Genomic DNA, 22,496 nt, shown 5'->3' with positions numbered 1-22,496 from the left:
TGTGCAGAGGTGGGAATATAATGTTCTTTCTGTCAACATGTGGCTCATGTAGAATGTTTGGATCACCAGGTTTGAGATCTGATCTTGGAGGCCAATTCAATCCACCCAGTGCTTCTCGTGAGCTCTGCTGTCCCATGTACACAGAAAACAGGGATACTTGGTGTATCCGCATTGCTGACCCTTAAGAAGGAAGCAGACCATTTTAAGGTCAACACAGATGATCCAACTGTGCTTGAGATATTGCAACAGATCAATGATTTTCTTTATGTCTTCATATTCTTCATGAAAACAAACTGGCCAATTGGGACTGCACCAAATCAATTGCCATCGTGGAGGAGGACACACTTAAAGCTCTGCTTTGAGCTATCGATGAACAGTCGTCATTCAGTTGTGTTATAGATTGGTATTTCCAATTCCTTCATTAAACCATGTATTTCATGGCAATGCACAAAGCCACCATCACTTCAAAAGTACTGCAGAAATGCACTTTCTCTTGATCAAAAGCAGGATACCTTCGCTCATTTTTCAAGCAAGTTTTTCTTTTGCAATCTTGATGCTAGGAGTTCTGAAGCCTTTTTGGTTAGTCCCAAATCTCATGTTAAGTCATTCAACTCATGCTGATCATATCCCTTATGAACTGAGTCATCTTCAATTTCAAAATCTTCATCATTGCTGTCACTTAGTTCTTCATCAAGCTGCTGTTTTTCAAAAGAGGGTAGTTCAATAAAAACTGGCACTGGGATTTCATCTGAATAAGGCACTGGGCATATAGCTGATGGTAGACTAGGATACTCTATTTACATTTTTTTTTCTTGTTATAGCCTGACATTTTCACTATACAAAAGTAACAGTCACTTGAATGATCTCTGGGCTCTCGCCAAACCATAGGTATACCAAATGGCAATTTGTCACGTGTTTCCTTCATCCACATTTGTAAACTCTCGACACACTGCTTGCACACATTGTGAGGGGCCCAAGACTTACCTTGATCACCAAGTTTTACTTTAAAATATGCAAAATAGGCTTGCCTGACAAATGCGCTGATGTTCGTCCTTTGACTGGGAATGATGAAACTGCCACAGATATAACAAAACAAATCAAGGTTGTTTAGGCACTTAGGATGAGAAATAGCTGAGGCAGACATGATCTGAAAGAAAGGAAATAAGTACGTATGTAAATAAAAAAATAAATTCTGCTAACTCCTTGTATACAGACAAGAACTCAGACTGCACTTCGGAATACGATTCACTGTATAGAGCAGCGCACAACCTCTCACCACACTGTCTCATGTGTAACTGCATAGCCTAGACAAGTATGAACCTGTTGCTGGTCTCCAAGGTCACCCCCCATCCCTCCCCACTCGAGGGAGGTTTGGTCTCAGCCAATAGGAGGGCACTAGTGCTTCCCTCAATCCAGGTGTGATCCAGCCTAGAGTGGTCACATTAAGATAAGATGTACAGAAAAAACTGGATGTGATAAAAGAAAGCTAACTGCAGTTTTGAAATGAGCATGCCTATTTAAGTCTAAAACAGCTTAAAAAATCAAACTCAACAGGAATTATGTTAAAAATTATTCCCCTGTGTAATGAGTGGTAGTGTAGTGTATGAGAGCTACCCCTACAGGCTCTCCCAACTCCAATTTAAAGGAGGTTTCTGTTTGTCACACTAAATAGGGTTAAGTTCTTAGGATAAATAGGGAAGGGGATATGAAACTATAGATAATAGTTGAAATAAAGGGCCTAGGAAGACAGAGAATGTGACTTTTGAGGAAAGATCAGAAGGCAGTGAGAGACAGAGAGCCATGTGGCTAACTGGGGAAGAGTATTCCAGGCAGAAGAAAAGCATTGATAAAGGTCTTGAGGCAGAAGTGTGCTAATATGTCAAAGAATGGTGAGGACATGTGTGGCTGGTGGAGATAATGGTAGAGGAGGGGGTTGGAGAGAAATAAAAGATGAGAGAATTTAGAATAGGGGCCAGATCATGATGGGTCTTCTAGGCCACAGGAATAACTGTTTTTTTTTTTTTTTCTGAGTGAGATAGGAGGCTATTATCATTGTCATCATTGATGTACTATTATTTTAAGTGTAATTGTTTGTGTTTAAAAATATTCATTACTAAAATACTTGTTATTTTAGAATAGAAAAACAAAAATAACCTTTTTAAAATTGTTTTGTAAGTGATCCTTATTCACTCTAGCAGGAATAGAATTTCAGAGAGCAATGTGAAAATTAATTTTTATACTGTATTGTACATATAAATTTATTTTAAATGAATGTTTTCATTTAATTAAATCTAATATTATGTAACTTTTCCTACGACATCATGAGAATCTCTGTGAGGTTGTTAATAGTTAGGCAAGGAAGTCCTACTTATAATGGTTTGACAGTTGAATAAATGCTCAAAGATTGTTTTGTATTTTATAAATGCTCTTAAGGATGTGGCTCTTCCAGTGGAGCTTGTGTTATTAGGAAGTTTACTTTTATATATTTAGGTTTAATGGGATATGATTTCTTCTAGTGGTTTTATTTGCTGGCCATTTTTTTTCAGAATGAAACTACACAGCTGTGGATACATGCTTTAGAAAACTTAAAAGCATTACAAGACATGTAAACAATTTGCCTTCACAACAACAGAGCATGAAAAAAATTTTTTTTGGAGGGGAATGCATTGTAAAGCATATTTCTAAAAAATTTCCTTTTCAAAAAATCTTCTTCCCTAAAATCTGAACTTGAGTATGATAATAAATAAAACAGTGAATATATATACATACATCAACATCAGTACATTTGTTTTATTTTCAGAAATGATACTAATATAAAGATCACATTAAATTGAAGTAAGGAACTTTAAAAAACAGAATCTCCCAAACCCATACATAAACATGACAAAGAAAAATATTTTATAAATATATCTGAGCAGGTATTAAATGGAAAACATTTAAATAAAGTGGAATTACTGGAATGTAAAGAATATTAAAGTAGATATACAAAGTATGTAAGAGTAAATAAAGAAAATCAAATTTTAGGAAATTTCTACAAGGTCACTCAGCAATTTACTTAAAAAAAAATCATCTATATGTATTCTAACTTTTCCTTCCCAACTCTTTCTATATGTCTTAGAATATAATCATAATCTACCCCAAAGCTTGGTGGCAAGGTTTGGAAATGATCCAGTCAAATCCCTACAAGTTATTATAATGACTGATCCTGTGCCTGTGTGTGCTCCTCTCACTACATTATTGAGATATAGGGGAATATAGGTCAGTAGTAATAGATGGCATTTAATATTCTAAATATTTCACATATCTGAATATTCTCAGGAAAATCTTAGAGGATTTACATTTATTATCATTATGGATAATAATAAATACCTTATGTCCTGGAGTGCATTATACTTTTCAGATTTACACCCATTCTTCAATTTCCTATTTAAATCCCACTCATGAAAACTCCCAAAGAAAACAGACAAAAAAATGTGAATTCTGATGAACATGAAAAGCCTAGGGAAGTGAAAAAATGAGTAAAGAAGAGTGAAAAAAATTCCTGAGTAAGGAGGTCAAAAAGTATTAGACATAGGCAGGAGAACATACAAATAGAGAGATGTTATACTAGCCTTAAATATTATTCACCTAAGTTAATTTCTGCAAGTTTAGAAAAATAGCTATCTACAGTGTACTGCTTCTTCTTGTTTATGCTTTGTCATCTAGAATTATACTTTAATTCCTTAAAGGCTATGCCTGCATGAAACTGATTAAGAGGTGTGTTCGTTATTTATCACTGCTGTAAAAAAGTAGAATACAATTAGTGGCCTACAACAATACAAACTTATTATCTTAAGAGTTCTGTAGTTTGGAAGTCTGACTTGGGTCTCATTGGGCTAGAATCAAGGTGCCAGTGGGGATGCATTCATTCCAGAAACTCTAGGGGAGAATATCTTTCCTTGCTTTTCCCAGCTTCAGAGGCCACCCACATTTTTTGGCTCAAGGTCCCTTTCCCCCATCTTCAAAGCCATCAAAGTTGCATCTGTGATCCTCCTTCTTTTGTCACACCTTTTTTGACTCTTTTTTTATGCCTACCTCACTCACTTTTAAGGACCCTTGTGATCACATTGGGCCCCTCAGGATACTCTAGGATAATATTCCACTTTAAGGTTCTTTACTCACATACACAAAATCCCTTTTATCACATAAGGTAACATATTCACAAATTTTGAGGGATTAGTATGTAGACATGTTGGGACGGAGTAGGGGGCCACTAGTCTACCTACCATAAAAGGTTATGTTTAAAATCTCGTTCTTTGATCACTACTTCCTATCTCTCATACCCTGACTCTAAGCCCCTGTGAGACCTCCACTTCATTAAGTCTTCCACCTTTTTCAGTCTCTCATTTTCTTATTATCCTCTTTTCCCTCCTTACCAAACTAAATTCTTTGGATTATCATTACATTCCTCTCTTATGTACATCTCTACTCCCTTGGCCTGTCTTGTCACACTCACTTGACAGAACCCAAACTTTGGTGACTCTAATTCTCTCCCTAATCCATCTTTGTTCTTGTGTCACTGAAAATGGCTAGAGGAAAACAGTCTTGCTTACCAGTCTCTTACAAGTTTCAAATGGGCCTTCAATGCCACTTGATAATGACATGCTATTTTCCTTGTCTGATGATTTTCATACTTTCCTAGAAGACTATTTCTTGCTTTCTCCTGCCTTGTTAAACTTTTTATATCTACTTCTCCATTCTCCCTCTTGGCTCATGAGTTGACTCTCTTCACTGAGAAATGCAGAGTATTCCAAAGAGGGCTCTGCAGATTCCCATATGTCTCTCCACAGTTCAGGTTCTGTGTCCTCACACTGCCTTCCACCTAACGGATCTTTGGACTGAATCCAAGCATTTGTGATCTTGTAACAGAACCCCTGGGCTGCTCCGATTGAAACAGAACCCACGAGCTGTTTAGTTAGGGTCCCGATTGCCCGCCGCCAGAATTATAACTCTTAATACCAGAGTTTGCTGAAAATAAAAAGAATTGTTTATTTACACAAAGTCCTACCTCCCCCTCTCAGACCTGGACAGTCTTAGGAAAGTCAGAAACACCGTTTCCCTACTTCCTAGGCACAGTTCAGCTTTACCAGCAGCTGCCAATCACTCAGTTCTGGTTGGGGAGGTCCTTTCTGTGCTGTGGTGCCCTCCAGCTCTCAATGCAGGACCGCCTGGACTTTCAGCCTCCTTGCAAACTGCCTTCTTCCTGCAAACCGCGCGAATCTCCTCTCCTTCTCAAAGCAGCCTGGCAAGAGCCTCTTCTTAAAGCCGCCTGGAGACCCCTGCTCCAAGCCAGATGGAGGGAGCCCACAAGAGCCAGAGAGTGAGGGCCAGAGAGAGCCTGAGAGAGAGAGCCTCCTAGAGCCAGAGCCAGCTCAAAAAATGTCTGTGGCTCCTCTCCTCCTCCCTGCCTCCTCTCTCTCCCTGCATCCTCTCACGAAGTGGGTGTTGCAAACCATCCTGACCATTCACAGAACCCTACATAGGCTCTGTCTGCTTCTTCCTACCAGCCCACAGTCCAAGATCCCTCCCATCTTCCTGAGTCTCAGAAGTAAAGCGAATCTTTGCAACAAAGTTTCCAGCCACTAGCTTCAGGCATGCAAGGGCATCCTGAAAGCTGCTTCCTGCTCCCTATCTCCCAGTCCCAAACTCTGGGGTTTGTTTTTGGACTTCCCTATTTCTGTAACAATCTTGCCTGCAAAAGTGCATCTTTATTTCCATTAACTCTTAAACCTATCATTTTTTCAACTATGATGAATGTAGCAATCCACAGTAAACCACTATAGCATTAACAATACCTATGCTTTTTGCTCTGGGTATTAGAATAAACATTCTTAACTTCACAGTCTACTTTGAGGTGATTTGATACTACTTCACATAACATATGGAAATATTTACAGTTGTATAAATACATTCACCTCTCCCATGGTACTTTATGCTATATGCTTTATGTATATTACATCTAATACATTGTAAAACCCACAAATCAATGTCATAATTTTGCTGTAACCAGTCATATATATTTGAAAATACTCACATGACATGAATAACCTTTCATATTTACCTAGATATTTACTATTTCTGATTCTTTAATTTCTTTCTGAAGATTTGAGTTTACCTCTAGTATATATTTCTTTTAGCTTGAAGAACTTCCTTTAACATAAAAACAAACATAACAAAAGCAATATCTATGCTTTTGTCACCAGTAGACATCATAAACACATGTATTTATATTGTGAAACAGTTTTTGCAGATAATCTCACAATACTGTACATACCTATTCCTACTTTGAAATTCTGGTAATTATTAGGCCCACTGCTAGATTTTATTATTTATAGCATTAATAAGGAAGCACATGTATCAGGATATAACAGATTCAATTTTTTAAATTATTTGATAACTGTTTCAATAAAATTTGTTTTATTTGGACTCCAGCATATGTTATGCATTTAAAAACATAATACTGGGAATTGTTTATAGGTTTCATTCTTAAAGAGTTCATAGCACCAAAAAAAGTAAATTAAGAATCCCTACTGTAAAGGGACTATCCATACTCCTGTCTAAAGCCAGTCCCTCTACTTGTGCACTGGATCCTGCCTTCTCTCATCTGCTGTGCAAGGTATCATTTAGCTCCTCAACATCTGCATTCTACCTTCTCATTGCTCTGGACCCTGGAGCTTATCTCTGTGGACAGCCTCCACCAGGTTTCCTTGTATTCTGACTTCAGCTTGGACTCAGACAAGGGGAGGCACCATCAGGATATAGAAAGCTAGCAGGAGGGAGAAGTTGGGAAATTCATCCACAATCCCTCCCACAGCCTTGGGTTGGCAGAAGCTCTGTTCCAACTTCTTTTTACAACCCTTTCCTAGCACCAAAAATCCTTCTCTGGATTCAGATAACGGTCCCTGATTTTTGTCCTTGGGGGGACCTCTATCTGTGGTTGAAAACACAGTGATTCACCATCCTTTCGGACCTTCCCATAAGTCAACCCATATCTCTACAATAGTCTCTTCAGTCCCTCTCTTTTCAGTGTGCCATCTACTCAAAAGCATCTAGCATCTCTTCCTTCTCTAAGTTTATTCCCATCAAGAAAGCTTTCTTTCAACCCAGTTCCCCTGACATTTACCACTTCCTTGATAGCCAGACTCACTATCTCCAATCCTGTCCTCTAGATCAGTCTTCAACAAACTCCAGCTGGTCTTTTGCCTCTTCCTCATTGGAATTGCTTATCCAAGTCACCATGATCTTCATGTTGCTAAATCCAGTGGTCATTTTCAGTTCTCATTTGTAGATCTCCTGACAGTATTTAACAGTTGATCATTTTCTCCAACGTGATACATTTCCACTTGGTTTCTAGGACTCCAAATGGTTTTCCTCCTAATTTACCCTTTGCTCTAAGTCTTCTCTGCTAATCTTCCTCTTCCAGGCTTTAGTTCTTACCCTTAAAAAAAAAAAACTGTACTTATTCCATTATTAATTTAATAAGCAAAACTCTATTTCTAACATGTAGTTTACTAACTTATCATGCTTATTAATTATTGTATCTCTCCTCCCACCAGAACATAAGCTCCCCAAGCCTAGGGTTTTCTGTTCATTTGGTTCTTGGGTGTTTCTCAAGTGTCCAGAACAGTTCCTGGAATAAATTTTTATTAAGTTTAATTGGATAGTGACTGCCACCTCTCGTGTACAGAGTAACAACCAGGAGTTTTTCATTCTAAAAAAGCAAAGCCATGTGGCAACAAGAATAAAATATACATGAATAAATATCTAAACTTTAAAGAATAGTGTGAAGTTATAAAATGGAATCACTATGTTCAAAATGTTAAATCATTAAAATAAAGTAAGCTGAGGCATGAAAATACAATTCTATTCTTGCCTTAACTAGTCTGGGAACTTAAGCTTCTGAACTTTCCAGTCATGAGTCAGTACCTGGATGCCTGGACATACATCAAACCCTCAGCTGGCCATCTAAATGATCTCAAGAATAAATTGTTTCATTGTCTAGACCACTGGACATCTGAAGATTACCATTGTCGATGTAAGAAACATCCACACCTGGAGAGAACTTTTATGAGTTTATTTGTGCCAAACTGACAATTTCCAGGAAGCAAAATCTCAATAGATTGAGAATGGCAGTTTTGTAGCTTATTTATTTATTTATTATTAAGATTTTATTTATTTATTTTAGAGAGAAGAAGGGAGGGAGAAAGAGAGGGGAAAAAACATTGATGTGAGAGAGAAACATCAATCGATTGTCTCTTGTACATACCCCAACCAGGAACCAACCAACTTATTTTATACATTAGAATCATGTCAGCAGCATTACATGAAATTCATTGGTGGTAGATTAAGGGGCAGGAAAAAGCAAAATGGGAAAATCACTGAGATTAGATAAAGAATAAAATCAAGAGACATACTTCTTTTACTTCGGTGGGTTTAGGAGTTAACAGTTAAAATTTATAGCACATAGAGATGGTATGTAGAGAATAAGATAAGAATGAGGGGTTCTGTGGTCTCCTGCTCTGGTCCAGTGGATGTACCCTGAAGGGTCTGGAAAAAGGGGACTACTCTAACAATCTAAGGCTATGTTATCTTCGATACTGAAAGACAATGGATAGGCTCACTTGAGGTAAAGATTGACCTTTGCCAGGGGAGCTACAGGCCTAGGATGTGACTACCCGCCATGACACCCCTTTTTTGTGTAATTAAAAAATATATGTTTATTGATTTTTAGAGAGCGAAACATCGATTGGTTGCCTCCTACATGTACCTCAATCAAGGAATGAACTCACAACCTGGGCATGTGCCCTGACTGGGAATCGAACCCTCAACCTTTTAGTGTATGAAATGAGGCTCCAACCAACTGAGCCACACTGGTAAGGGACACAATTCACTTTCAGTTAAGAATTTTTATGTTCAAATCATCTTATGTGGTTGCTTTTGGATTCTGAGTTTGTAAGGCCTGCCATACAGACCTCCCCTGAGCTTGTCGGGCTTAGTATGTGGCCCCTTTTTTGTTCATACCACCTTGAACAAATCCCGACACTAAGAATGCAGAACTGATTCTTCTCAAGAATGTATTTTTTGGTATAAGACCAACTCTCAGCTTTTCTTTCTCCTTCAGAATACATCTAGGTTTTGCTTAGCTGTGTTTCCATTTTGCAGACTCTAAGATCCTTGAATAAGTCTTTGTCATTTGTTTTCTAGCAAAGCCTCTTGACTCTTTTTGAGTTCATTCAACAATTTGTAGTGGGAATATTTATCGTAAGAACAACGACAAGAGACTGCAGCAATAAGTGTGAGAGCAAATAAAATTTAATCTTAGTACATTAAAAACATCATAAAATAATTGAACTTCAAACAAAATTAAGATGCAACATGTATGACAAACATGAAATTTTATACCTAATATATAATGATTTCTTACAAATCAGTAAAGAGAAAAGATGACACAGATTCAAAAGATGGGTGAAAGACATAGAATAGTAATTCACAAAAGAAATGAAACTGTAAAATAATATGTAAACCAACCATTAATCATACTGCAAATTCAAACCACAACATTATGTTCTTTTTGCTTATCAAAAAAGAATATTCTATTTTAATTTATCTGTGGCCCAATAACTCCACTTCTAGGACGTTATCCCAAACAATCAGAGAGCTATACAAATGCATATGTTCAAACATGTTTATTGAAGCAATATTTATGAAAACAATTTAAAAATCCCACAATAGAGACAGGCTAAAATAAAGTAAGGAACAATCATACCATGGAACATTTTACAGCTGTTCAAAATCATGTTTTTCCATAATACTCAATGACATGGGGAAATACGTAAATCATGTATCTCAAGGTTTAAAGAAACAAGATATAAAAATATAGAGCAGAATTCCAAAATTTCAAATGCAGGTGCATATATACAGATACCACAAATCAAAAAATGACTAAAAGAAAAATATGTAAATGTTAATACCTGTTATTTCCATGTAGTGGGGTTATGAGAGGTTTTATTTTCTCATTTTAAGTTTTCTGTATTTTTTTACAACACATCATCTGTACACTGTTGTATTTTCCAATTTTCTCAAAATTATTAGGTATTGCATTTACATTTAGAAAAGTAATAAATAAATGTTAATAACAACAACAATAATAATATGAAAGTAAGATCCAAGGAGTTCCAAAAAATACAAACATAAATACTAGGTGTCCTTTTTTTGTTGTTTTATAAATGGCTAAATCTTCCAGCTAAAAAGTTTTTATTTCCAGTAGAAATAGTACTTGCATTTTTTCCTTGACTGGATTTCGATGGGGGATCCACTGCAACATATTTGATTTGGAAACCTCCTGCAGTCACTGAAGCATCACTTAGAAACTTTAAGGTCATGACATTTCCTGGGGAGGAAGAGGATGCAAAAGAACAAAGATGTTACTCTCCTTCAGTTTAGCTGACAAAATGTCCTTAACGGGCTTCCTTTTGACTCTCCTTCCGTTTTTAAAAATAGAATGCTCATTCCCCATCTACCTTCTACAGCTCATAAGATGTCTTGTTTTAACTTTTGGTTAACAAAATATGTCCTCAAGAAAAGACTAGATAACAAAAGGTTTTTAAAGTTTGTTTTTCCTAGAGAGACTGTAACAGAATAATGAATTGATAAGTTTTAAGCATTATTCATTCAATATTGAACGAGTACTTCCATCTTTTGTAATAATGACGAATAAAAGAGAATGGTGTACAAGGCTAGGGTGTGGGAATAATTTAGTAGGATCTGAGCTTAAAGACTGTTGTTTTTAGTTGCATAAGCATTGTGATAATTTTATGACTTGGATGAAAAATAGAGCATATAAAATGCCAAATACTAATGCTGGTGATGAAAATAAAAAGAAAAAAAATGACATCTAAGAAAATAAAGGTTCTTAGCAGAAAATGCAGTTTGGGTTAATAGCAGTGGTATTGCTTAATGAGATGAGTTTATGCTACTACAAGGACATTTCTTGAGGTTACATTTCATGGAACAAAGGCACACAAAATAATTTGCAGAAGGAAAACAATTCGGAATGCATTGCCCACCATACCTAGCTTTTTGAGATTCACTATGCATAATAAACATATTAAAAGATCTCTGCTGTCTTCCAATAAAGAAACCTGTTGAACATTACTTAACCCAGTGTTACCCAAATTTACTTGACCTTAGAGCTCTTTTCTTGTGTAGCACCTATTAAAACTTTTCAAAGTACTATGTTCTTTACAGTGCTCTCTCTGGGAAATGCGATACTAAGATTTTAAAAATGCAATAAATAAGATATAAAATTTCTTCAGTGACAGAGGTATTTTTTTAATCCTCACTTGAGGATATGTTTATTGATTTTAGAGAGAGAGGAAGGGAAAGAGAGAGAAAGAGACACACCCATGTGAGAAACATCAATTAGTTGCCTTCTGTACAAGCCCCGACTGGGGATGGAATCCATAAGCTAGGTATGTGCCCTGACCAGAGATCAAACCTGCAGCCTTTGGTGTACGGAATGACACTCCAACCACTTGACCCACCCAGCCAGGGCAGCAGAAGGTATTTTTAACTACTTTATAAATTACTTCAATTTTTTATCACTGAAAACTTTTGGCCTTTTGTTACATTTTATGGAAATCATAAGCCACAGCAGTATTCATGGATTTATAGATTCAAGACTATCTCAGACTGCATTTCCTGCAAATAACAAGAGTCCACACATTTTCAGTGCAAGGAGTTGGCATAAGACTTTTTTAAGTATAAATAAATACTTCTTTGAATTTTACATGGCAGCAAGCTACATCTGTCCACAATTCTCTCAACTTTAAAAAGTAAATAGTAATGACTCCTGGGTCCTTCACTTTCAATGACGCCGTGAAAACAAATAATAGTTTTCTGTTCCTTATTTTAGAGCCATTACCTGTACTAATTATGTCTTCTGGAAGCTGGTCTCCACAGTATCTGAAAGGGAATTTATTAAAAAAGAGAGGTTACATGCGTGAATATTATATAGTTACTGCAAGTAGCTCTTATTGATAACTAAAGTGCTTTATTTCCCCTAAGTAATGTCTCATATTACTACTATTTTATAGCACTTTATTTATTTTTTTAAATTTGAATTTGTAATGGAGAAAAGGGTAAAACATTTGAAGTAATTTTCTCAAAGAATTAATGAGATTCTTAAGAAAAAAATATGTGACATTTCTACTTTTTGTTACAAAATTATTTGTGTAGCAGAGAATTTAAATCTTTTTGGAAAAATTAAAAATTTGTTTCTGAATAATCTCATAAAGTTTTCTTCACAGTCAAAGGACAATGAGTGTATAGTTGGTGATATTATATTTTGGAATTCTAGAGTATACAGATTTAAACATGAAAAAATTACATTGGAACTTATAGTTATAAGAGAATTTGATTTTTATAAGAATCATGCCTCGAAAGGAACTCCCTTGCACATATATGAAAGTTAAGGGTTCTGTCAGTTTTTAAAAGTGTAATTTATTTCAGAGGGATGGAAAGTCTATTATAAAGGTAAGTTACACAATATAAATTTATAACCTGTTAAAATCCTTTAAAAAATGGTAAATGCTTTTTTTTTTCTTTTTTTTAATCTAGGGTTGTAATTGATTTGTGAAACTAGGTTTACAATAAAAACATCATCTTAATTCCCAAGGTAGGAGGTAGATTCTTTCAAAAAATATTTTGTTCTTAATTCTTTCAATGCACTTCATGTCTTTTTCAAAATACTTTTAAAACTATTTGTATTTTTTATATAGCAGTAGTCTCCACCAAAGAACAAAAAAAAAGCAAAAAAACCTTTTTCTCCTAAAATTGTTGTTCATTCATGCAAGAAATGCTTTTATTTTTCTTTGTACTTAATTACACATTTCAAAGTCAATGTAAGAACTATTGAGTATGTCATTTTAAATTGTCCCCAATATCATATTCATTTATTCATTGTCATGGATAATGGAGAATTGATAACTGATAATCTAAAATACACAGTATTAAGTAGCGGCCTAAATATATAAAACACTTAATTGCATACTCTTTAAATTGCAATATTTTGTAAGGCTCTCAAAATTTAAACTATATTAACGTTTTAGGGTGAAAGCACAAAAATATTGTGTCCCCGCGTGTATGTTGAAAACCAAGAGAGAAATACTGAAGAAAGGAGCACTTGCTTCTTTATGGCAAAGAAAACTATTTTTAAGAAGCTACCCATTGTAGGTTTAGTTAAATTGTATGAAAGGAGGGGCTGTGTTTGCTTCTTTACTGTACAGATACCCATAATACTCAGCACAATGCTTTGTACACAGAAGAAAGGCACCAATTACTGAATTTATAATTACTTTTAGAGGTTGACAGACACCAGAACACTTAAAACCTCAACAAATTTCCCATCTCACATCCCTCTTCCTCCTGTTGCTTGTCAATTCTGAGGCCTTTGTAAATATGCTATTAAACTAATCGTTACAGCTTAACAATGATCAAAAGGCAGCTATCACTTTTAAAAATAAGACTATGGCTTAACATATTAAGGAAAATCTTCATTTAAAAAGGATATGGTGTTATGGGAATGTAGAAACACTGGTAAGTCAATATTGTAGGGGTAGTTGGGGAAAAATGAAAGAAACATTAAACACAATATCGCATGTTTCTTTAACTTCCTGTAGGGGAAACAATACATACCTTCCCACAAAGCCATGGATATCATCATAACTGTCATATATTTCAACATAGTCAGCCAAGCAAGCTGGGTCATCTTCGAGGTCAAAGTCCAAAAAACTCAGGTGAATACGCTGACCATACTTGAGCCTAATGTGCCAGTAGCAAATCTGGTTATCATCATACTCATTTGGGAAGCCTGGAGATTTAAAAATTCTCTTTGGATCTGTAAAGACACCGCCACATTCTTTCGCTGCAATGGGGTGGAGGTAGGGGGAGATAAGAAAGCATTAGAAAAAAATTATTCCTACTTTAAAGTGATATTCACGTTTTAGCGTTCACCTATTTATTACACTTTATGAAATAGTAAAGAAATGGCTTAAATGCATCGTTTATAGTATATAATGTATTCTTGCAGCTAAAGAATAAACGCATTTTTCATCAATAGTTGCTCAGCTCTCTAAAATAAACAGACATTTGTAAATTTAAAAAAATAGCAATAAAAATAGTAATTTAATTGTGCTCCTGGTTACATTATTTTTGCTTTTTTAAATCTTTTAAGTGTAGAATGTACTAATCTTATTGACACACCCATATGTTTTGACAGATACGTATATTCATGCTATCAACAGCCCAGAGAAGATGGCAGGAATGTTTTTGTCCTGTTGTGTCATCACTGCGTCTTCAGAGGTTTGAATATTTTGAATAAGGAGTCCAGTAAATTCTGTTTGGAAAACCATTATAGAATTTCAGGATTACAAGAGACCTTGAAAGTCACTCTAATCCAATTAAAAGGAATAATTTATAATCTTTCTATACCCTTTTTCTGGGTTTTAAACTAATGCCTAATCTTATTCGAGGATTTCATTGAGATACTTATGTTTGCTTTTTTAAAGTTATTTTTCTTAAAAAAAATTTTTTTTAACATGGATGGAACTAGAGAATATTATGCTAAGTAAAATAAGCCAGGAGGCAAAAGACAAATACTGTATTATCTCACCTATAAGAGGAACCTAATGAACAAAACAAACAAAGCGAGCAAAATAGAACCAGAGGCATGGCAACATGGAACAGACTGACAGCAACCAGAGGGGAGGTAGGTGGCAGATAAGGGTGGAAGGAGGGGAATGGACTAGTCAAGAAATATGTATGAATGACCCATGGACATGGACAACAGGGTGGAGACTGTCTCTGGGAGAGGGGGTGGGATGGATGGCAGAGAGCAAAGGGGGAAAAATTGGGACAACTGTAATAACAAAAATTTTAAAAATAATTATTGGTTTGAGAGACAGACAGACATCAATTTGTTGTTCCACTTATTTATGCGTTCATTGGCTGATTCTTATATATGCCCTGACCGTGGATGGAACCCACAACCCTGGTGTATCAGGTCAATGTTCTAACCAGCTGAACTACCTGGCCAGGACTCATTTTTTATTTTATAGATTTATATTGTGTCACATAACTTGTTATAAGAACAACCTCTGTCAGAACCAATGGCTTGCAGTATGACCTAGAGGGAAAGCTGTGGAGGGGCCCTGATTAATTTTAATTCCATATGAAGTAGGTGTCTAGTGTTTTGAAAAACAAAACAAAAGCTGGAAACTCAAAAATAATCTAAGTGGTGGTAGCGCTGATTCTTGTAGTAGTCGATATTTTTCTTTTATCAATTAGAGGACTTTTCCAAGAACATTCTTCTTTAAAGTAACTTTTAAAAATCTGTTAGAATCTTTACTCCCATAGAAGTTAAGGAAGCTTATCTCCAAGGTAGAAGAGGATCTTAGAAAGATTGAGGAGTGACAACAGATCAGATCTGTGACCTCTCTATATCTCAGTTTCTTCATTTGTAAAATAAATATAATCATACCTCTCCTATTACTTCCCACACAGGATTATTCTGAGGATAAACTATGGAGAATAACTTAAGGATGTTATATAACTTGTAAGCTATTTTTATTTTATTATTATAATCTATACAATACATAGTTTATATATGTACATATGTATGTATAGTGCCAGCTTTTGGAGTGACTCGCTCTGTCCCATAAAAATCCTTTCTTTGTTGTATATATTATTAGATTAGGATAAAAATTCAAATACTTAACTATTTTGGTTGTTTATTTAGCCATATCCATTCAGCTGTATATTTTGTTACATATAGTTATTGCCTCATCTTTTTCTATTTTGGAAATGACAGATTCAAAAAGTTGACTAGGTTTCTGAGGATCTAGCCTAGGTTTGGATAAGTTACTGAAGCCATTTATTTAGTGATTGATAAGATTTTTTTTATAGTAGTCCCTCTCTAATTGCAGTTCACTCATCGTGGCCTCACTGTATCACGGGATTTTAAAAAATATTATATTTAATTATTTATCACGGATTTTTCGCTATATCACGGGATTTTGCAGTACTATATATGTATGTTGTTTAAGTTACGTAGGTTTAAGAGTGTAGAATAAATGTAAGGTTCCTACTTCACGGGGGGGGGGGTCTAGAATGTAACACCCGTGATGTGAGGGACAACTGTATTTATTTATTTAATTTATTTATTTATGTGTTTAGAGAGAAGGGAAGAGAGGGAGAAAGAGAGGATGAAAGATATCAATGTGCAAGAGAAAAAAAAAAAAATCAATCAGTTGCTTCTTGCATGCCCCCAGCTGGAGACCTTGGCCAGCAACCCAGGCTTCTGCCCTGAATGGGAATCAAACCGGTGACCTTTCAGTTCACAGGTGGGCCTTCAACCCACTGAGTGATACTAGCCAAGGCTATTTATTTATTTTTCTAATCCTCACCTGAGGATATGTTTTTATTGGTTTTAGAGAGAGAGGAAGTGGGTAGAGAAAGAGAGAAACATTGATTTGAGAGAGAAACATCTATCAGTTGCCTCCTATATGCACCCCAACTGGGATCGATCCTATAACATTTTGGTGTATGGGACCATGCTCCAACCAACTGACAATTCAGCCAGGGCAACTTCTTAAGCTCTTAAACTCTCAGTTTCCTAATTTCTAAACAGGGTGTGGCCCTTGTCAATGTGGCTCAGTTGGTTGGAGCATTATACCATCCACCAAAAGGTTGAAGGTCCGATTTCCTGTCAGGGATCATACCTAGTTTGCAGGTTCGATCCCCAATGGGGGTGGGTACGAAAGGCATCCAGTTGATGTTTCTCTCTCTCTCGCATCAGTGTTTCTCTCTCTCAAATCAATAAACATATTTTTAAAAATTTTAAATGAGTATAAAAATAGTTCCTTGCAGGGTGGTGAACATTGAGTGACAGTGTAGATTAAGGAACATAAATCATTGTCTGACACAGCATAATCACTCTATGCATGGTAGTTACTAATAATTATCATCGCTAAATTGATTTATCTCTGGAAAAAGAAGCTATTTTTTTTTAACAACCTCTTAGTAACATGTGTTTTTGCAAAATATAAAATTATTATTTCTAACAAACCGTGTGGATTGTAGCAGTAAGCATCCCATCTTTCACTCCTGTTGAGACGGACTCCATAATCAATAATACCAATTTTTCCAAATCCACAGTTGGGCCCTGGCTTCACAATGGGGTATCCAACTCTGCCCTTGGCCATCCACCCAGCAGCACAGACATGAAATCCTGCAAGAGAATGAAAGGGTTTTACACTTAACTGGTAAACTCAGGCAAGAGAAGTTCATCTTTACAAACATCGCCCCTTCCAACAGTGAGAGTTCATGTAAAAGGGGGAAAATTGTTCTCTTTTAAAAAGTAATAATAAAATTGGAACACATATAGAGTATAACATCTGACTTTTGCTAGAAAATGACATCTTAAAGAATAAGATGCAGATGAAATATAAATCATAATACCATGGATATGAAAACATTCAATTTCAGAGCTGGCTTCTTTTCACCAGCAACCTATCTAGTGCAATGAGATAATTTCTGAAATTACTATCAATCATGAAAAAAAATTCAGATGATGGTTTAATTAATTTCTATTTCAGGATCAATTAAGATATTGCTAATATTTTTAAAAATCTGAAGAGGGATAAAAGCACTCATAAATTTCAAACAAAGCCTTAGCCTAGTTTTTCTTGCCCAGCTTTGGAGGCTGTTTAAATATTTGCCAATGCCATCCAAGAACAATTTTACTTGAAGTCCAAGGCAGCTAGTAATGGCTTTGGCTTTTTTGTATCCATCATTCCAGTTATTGTGACACTCATTCTTGTGGGAATAGAGTGAGTAGTTATGTGGGGAGGCTTTGGGGCATTTTAGAGAACACCTGTATTTTTGCTTTCGGTAATTATCATAATAGCATAAGCTTTGCCAGTTATTTTCCTATCAGCAAAGGGGTTTCTTCAAAGGATAAGAGTTCCAAATGCAGGTGGCCTTTTGTAGACTCTTGAAAGCCCAGGAGAGACAGTAGCAGGTCATTTTTTTAAGATAAAGAAACAAAAAGCACTAGTTAATTACTGGTTTTTCACCAGGTCTTCTGACATCATCTTCCCAGTTCCTTTCTCCTACCATCTTATAACTTGTTTATTCTCTTTTCCTCATAGCTTTTGGTCCTGCAATACAAATGCATTCTCCCACTTAATGTTAAAAAAAGAGAAAATTTGAAAAAAAAACACTAAATTCAATGTTTCTTCTACAAGGTAAATTTCCTTGTGAGACTTAACATAGTAACATCACCTAACAGCTGAGAAAACCCATACGCAGAAGTCACAAAGAGCTAGAACAATATTAAAAGTGAATAACAATGGCCTTAAATGTACAAGAAATTGAAATGATGTTGAGTTAATGTCTTCATTTTCATCTGATTTTTATTTATTATCTCACAATGGGTTGTGACTCCAAATAAGTTGCTAGTATTAGAAATTTTCCACTAACTAGCTCTAGGCAGAGAGGATGGGAAAAGGCAGAGGGCAGAAATGTCATAGGGGCTCAGAGAACTGTGAGCAAGGGTGAATAGAGAAGTCTTATTAAGGGGTTACAGGAAAGGTGGAATACTTTTTCCCATGGGTGACAGAGAAAGAAAGTCACTGTCAAATCAGTTACCAATTTTTCTGGCTGCCTCTAGTTGCTTGTAAGTGGCCAGACGACCACCTTCATATTCACACACCGCCTTTGCTTCTACGTAGGTGAGCTTGTATTTGCCAGACCGAGCTTCTCTGTGGTACACTCCTGCTGCTTGTTCTGTGAATTCACAAAACATTGTAAATGCATTACTATTCATTCTTGTAAAACAAGGGAAATTTTGTGAGCTCAGCTGGAAGATTACATCAGCTTTTATTCCTGCCAAAGGGTTCCCTGTGTCAGCTGCCTTGGGTAGCTACATTTTCATTATTAGAAAGCTTTGGGGGAAAAATATGAACGAGGGAGAATTTCAGGGGAATCTGGGGACACAGACAAAAATTTGAGGCTAAATTATGTTTCTGAACTGACAGCCTGAAAGAATTTTAGTACATTGTATTTCTACACTACCAAAGGTGATAAAGTTTTTACTTCTTTTTTTTTTTTTTTTTTTGGCTTGAAGTCATATAAGAACTTGGAATGGAAACTAATAGGAGAAAAAAGGAGGTGAAGGCAGAAGAAACCATGAAAATTGATCCATTATGTAGGCTCACAAAGATGGAGAAAAATAAGCCAAAATATCCATTCAAGGGAAATGACTAATGCAATATAATTGAGGATTTGGTAAACAAATCAAAAACTGAGGGAAAGTTTAAAGGTATCCAAAGCAAACAAATACTGCACTAAAGAAAAGAAAACTGCTCTGGCTGGGTAGCTCATTTGGTTGGAGTACCATCCTGTATATGTCAAGGTTGTAGGTTTGATCCCCAGTCAGGGCACATATAAGAATGAACAAATGAATTCATGAATAAGTGGAACAACAAATCGATGTTTCCCTCCCTCCCCCCAAATCAATAAATAAAAAAATTTTTTAAATTTATTTTTATTGTTTTTCTATTATAATTGTCCCACTTTTTCTGTATTGCCCCCCCACCCCCCATTTTTTTAAAACCTAGATTCAAACACATGAGAAAAAATCCTGGGCACACCTAACTACTCGTTCCTAAGTTCTTTATTTGTTTTTTTGTTTGTTTGTTTGCATTTGTGTCCAACATATTTTTGGTTATGTTAAATCATAGAGAAGCTGTCTTCCAGTAGATCACTATTTAAATTGAGTGTTTTGAGTTTGAAGTGCATTTTGCCATGGAAACAATGTGAAAAGATTCCCAGGACAATAATCATAACATAGCTCTAAATAGTTGTATGTAGACTGTCATAACGGTTCTGTGCCTGTACCCTGACCTCTGCAATCAGCCACCATCGAGACTGTTTTCAATGAGACACATATATCTTGGCATGCAGTGACATAAAGCCAGCTCTACTAGAAATATTGTTTCTTGCTCTCCTCCCCGGGCTGAAGTTGACATTCCCACAACTCAACGGGGGATGCTGTTTGGCATTTTCCCTGTTTTTCAGGACTCCAAGCGATCCTCTTATACATTATACAGTAAAGGCCCATTACTGAATATCTTAATTGATCTGATACTTAAAAGTCAGAGAACACAAGGTCATTTCCCCCTTTTATATGGTAAAGCCTCATTACTAAACTTTCACTAGTTTCCAATCTGGTTTTTCTGAGCATATACCGTGCGGTACTTCTCTAGGTGCCATGGATCATATTCTGTTCCCAAGCAATTTGGTCACTAGTGGGCAATGCAAGTACAGAATATCCCAATTTATGATGGTACAACTTATGGTACCAGGGTTAAAAATCAACCTTAGTAGTCCTCTATTTCAACCTTCTTGTTTTACCAGGGTGGGACTAAGAACAAGGGTTTAAAGTGCCTTATCCTTGATAGTTGCTAGCTGATTCTTGCCTCCTAATCCAACTCTCTTTCCTCCTTAAATAGTTTCTCATACTATATTGACTTAACCAACTGTAAACAATTTGTGCTAGTTTGAGTGGTCAATAATTTGTCCCAGATTGAAGCAATGTGCAATTTCCCCAAGCCTCAAATTTGCAGCATATTATTAACAAACATTCGAGTTTACTCCTCTTTCCTCTAGGACTGAATTTCTATTATCCAGGTTTATATTTTTGTAAAATACAAAATCACTTTTTAAGAAAGCCAACAACAACAATTCCAAATAACTTGATCAACAGAGAGTTTTACAGCATTTCAAAGTTCATCTACATGGGTTTAATTCTTACTGTTTCATGACAATCTTTCTCATGTCTAAAAAGTATGTGTATATTTCCTAAGTTTGATTGTGTGCAGTGACAATAAACAGAGACTTGTTCATTCTTCTAGTAAATCCCAGACCCCATCTTGGCCAAATGGATCTCACTGTTCGGCACAAAACTAGTTCACTGGCTCAAGCTGCAAAAAGAGGCAGTAAGGCCGTGCATTGCAAATCAAGCTTTTTAATGAAATCCGCATGACTGCAGTTATTATTACCAGGGAGAAACGTGCTGAAATATTCTACAACTGTGTGTTGCTTAGCAGGCATAAAACCAGGATGTAGGTTAATTTTGCTTTCTCTTTATTTCTTTATTTGATACAAGAATCCCTCAATTTTCTTTTTGAGAATTCAAATTATTTTCGCTATCAAACACAATAATGAATGTACAGCAATATTAATTAGTATCATGAAAATTAAAGCTTTGTTTAGAATAAAAGATATTTTGGGTTTTCAGTATTTGGTGTTTTTTGTCTATTGTTTATATTCACAGTTAGGCCCATGTTATTCCTTATTTACATTTAACAAAACAAAACAACAAAGGAAACTTTTCTTGTCTAACAAAAGAGGTAAAAAAGTACATGGATAGTTCAAACAAAAGGAATCAAAGTGGTAAGAATGCATTCAGAAATAGAAGCTTTAAAAATTCTTTTCTCTATATTACTAGCTGGCTTTGTCAAACTAGTCAAAAGTTGTTTGGAAAAAGCAAGGTATGCACTACAGATCAGAATACATAGAGCAATAACTATGAGGTTATTGTATATTCCAATTTACCTGTTATGATCCTGTTTCTATCACCTGCTATAAAATCTGACTGCAAATGCATTGGAATAAAAGCAAAATAATTTATTGGTGTTTTTGTTAAAGAAACATTCCCCACTATACCACCACATCTGCTATGAAAAGTTTAAAATATATTTTCATATGGAATATAAATATTAACCTCTATTTCCTACTGAACAGTTTACTTTATAAAAACCTATTTTTTTAATTTTAGAAGGCAGGAACACTATTTACAAATAGTATAGGCATTCTGAAAGCTATCTTTCCTAAGCATTTTCTTTGGAAACATCAGGTTTGAACAGAACAGAAAAAACTACTGCTTTGATTCACATCTTCATGAATTCAAAGAAGTGACATTTCCAACAAGAATCTCAATGAGTGAAGTTTCTTACCAAGCCATATGGAGTTATGAAAGATACCATTCTTGAATCCCCATCCGTGAGCCTCTTCCCACAGCAAGACAAATAAGTAAATTATGATGATCATATCTCCGTCGTAGAGAAGTAACAGCCTATGAGGGGCTCCTCAGGATAAATTCTCAGAGCAGAGGCTCAAATGTGACTGAAACATCTGGTTTCCACATCTTTTAAATGGTTTTTTCAACTGTGAGGTCAGCAGCTACTCTCCAATGGCATTTCCCGCTGCAGAGTTTCACAATTAACTCAGTGTCTGAAGCAATCCTCTGACTCATTTGCATTGGCAACTATTACTAAGGATATAGTGATCATCTACATTTTAAAATTCACTTACTCGAGAAGGTGTTCGTTAAT

At 35.7% G+C, this 22,496-nt stretch overlaps 1 protein-coding gene across 1 annotated transcript; it reads right to left on the bottom strand.

Moving 5' to 3' along the window:
- Positions 1 to 9,708: 9,708 nt before the first annotated feature.
- On the bottom strand, positions 9,709 to 22,282 carry TNFAIP6 (TNF alpha induced protein 6). The gene is made up of 6 exons (XM_090267404.1): positions 22,119 to 22,282; positions 18,748 to 18,885; positions 17,165 to 17,326; positions 13,735 to 13,963; positions 11,963 to 12,003; positions 9,709 to 10,429 (listed from the first exon to the last, which is right to left on the bottom strand). Exons 1-6 carry the CDS (start codon positions 22,210 to 22,212, stop codon positions 10,260 to 10,262), a joined length of 834 nt encoding a protein of 277 aa, XP_090123530.1. The 5' UTR covers positions 22,213 to 22,282; the 3' UTR covers positions 9,709 to 10,259.
- Positions 22,283 to 22,496: the final 214 nt, after the last annotated feature.

The sequence above is a fragment of the Furipterus horrens genome, unplaced genomic scaffold, assembly GCF_987537825.1.
Source record: "Furipterus horrens unplaced genomic scaffold, mFurHor1.1.pri manual_scaffold_1, whole genome shotgun sequence".
Taxonomy (NCBI): domain Eukaryota; kingdom Metazoa; phylum Chordata; class Mammalia; order Chiroptera; family Furipteridae; genus Furipterus; species Furipterus horrens.
This window is presented reverse-complemented; position numbering and strand designations above follow the sequence as displayed.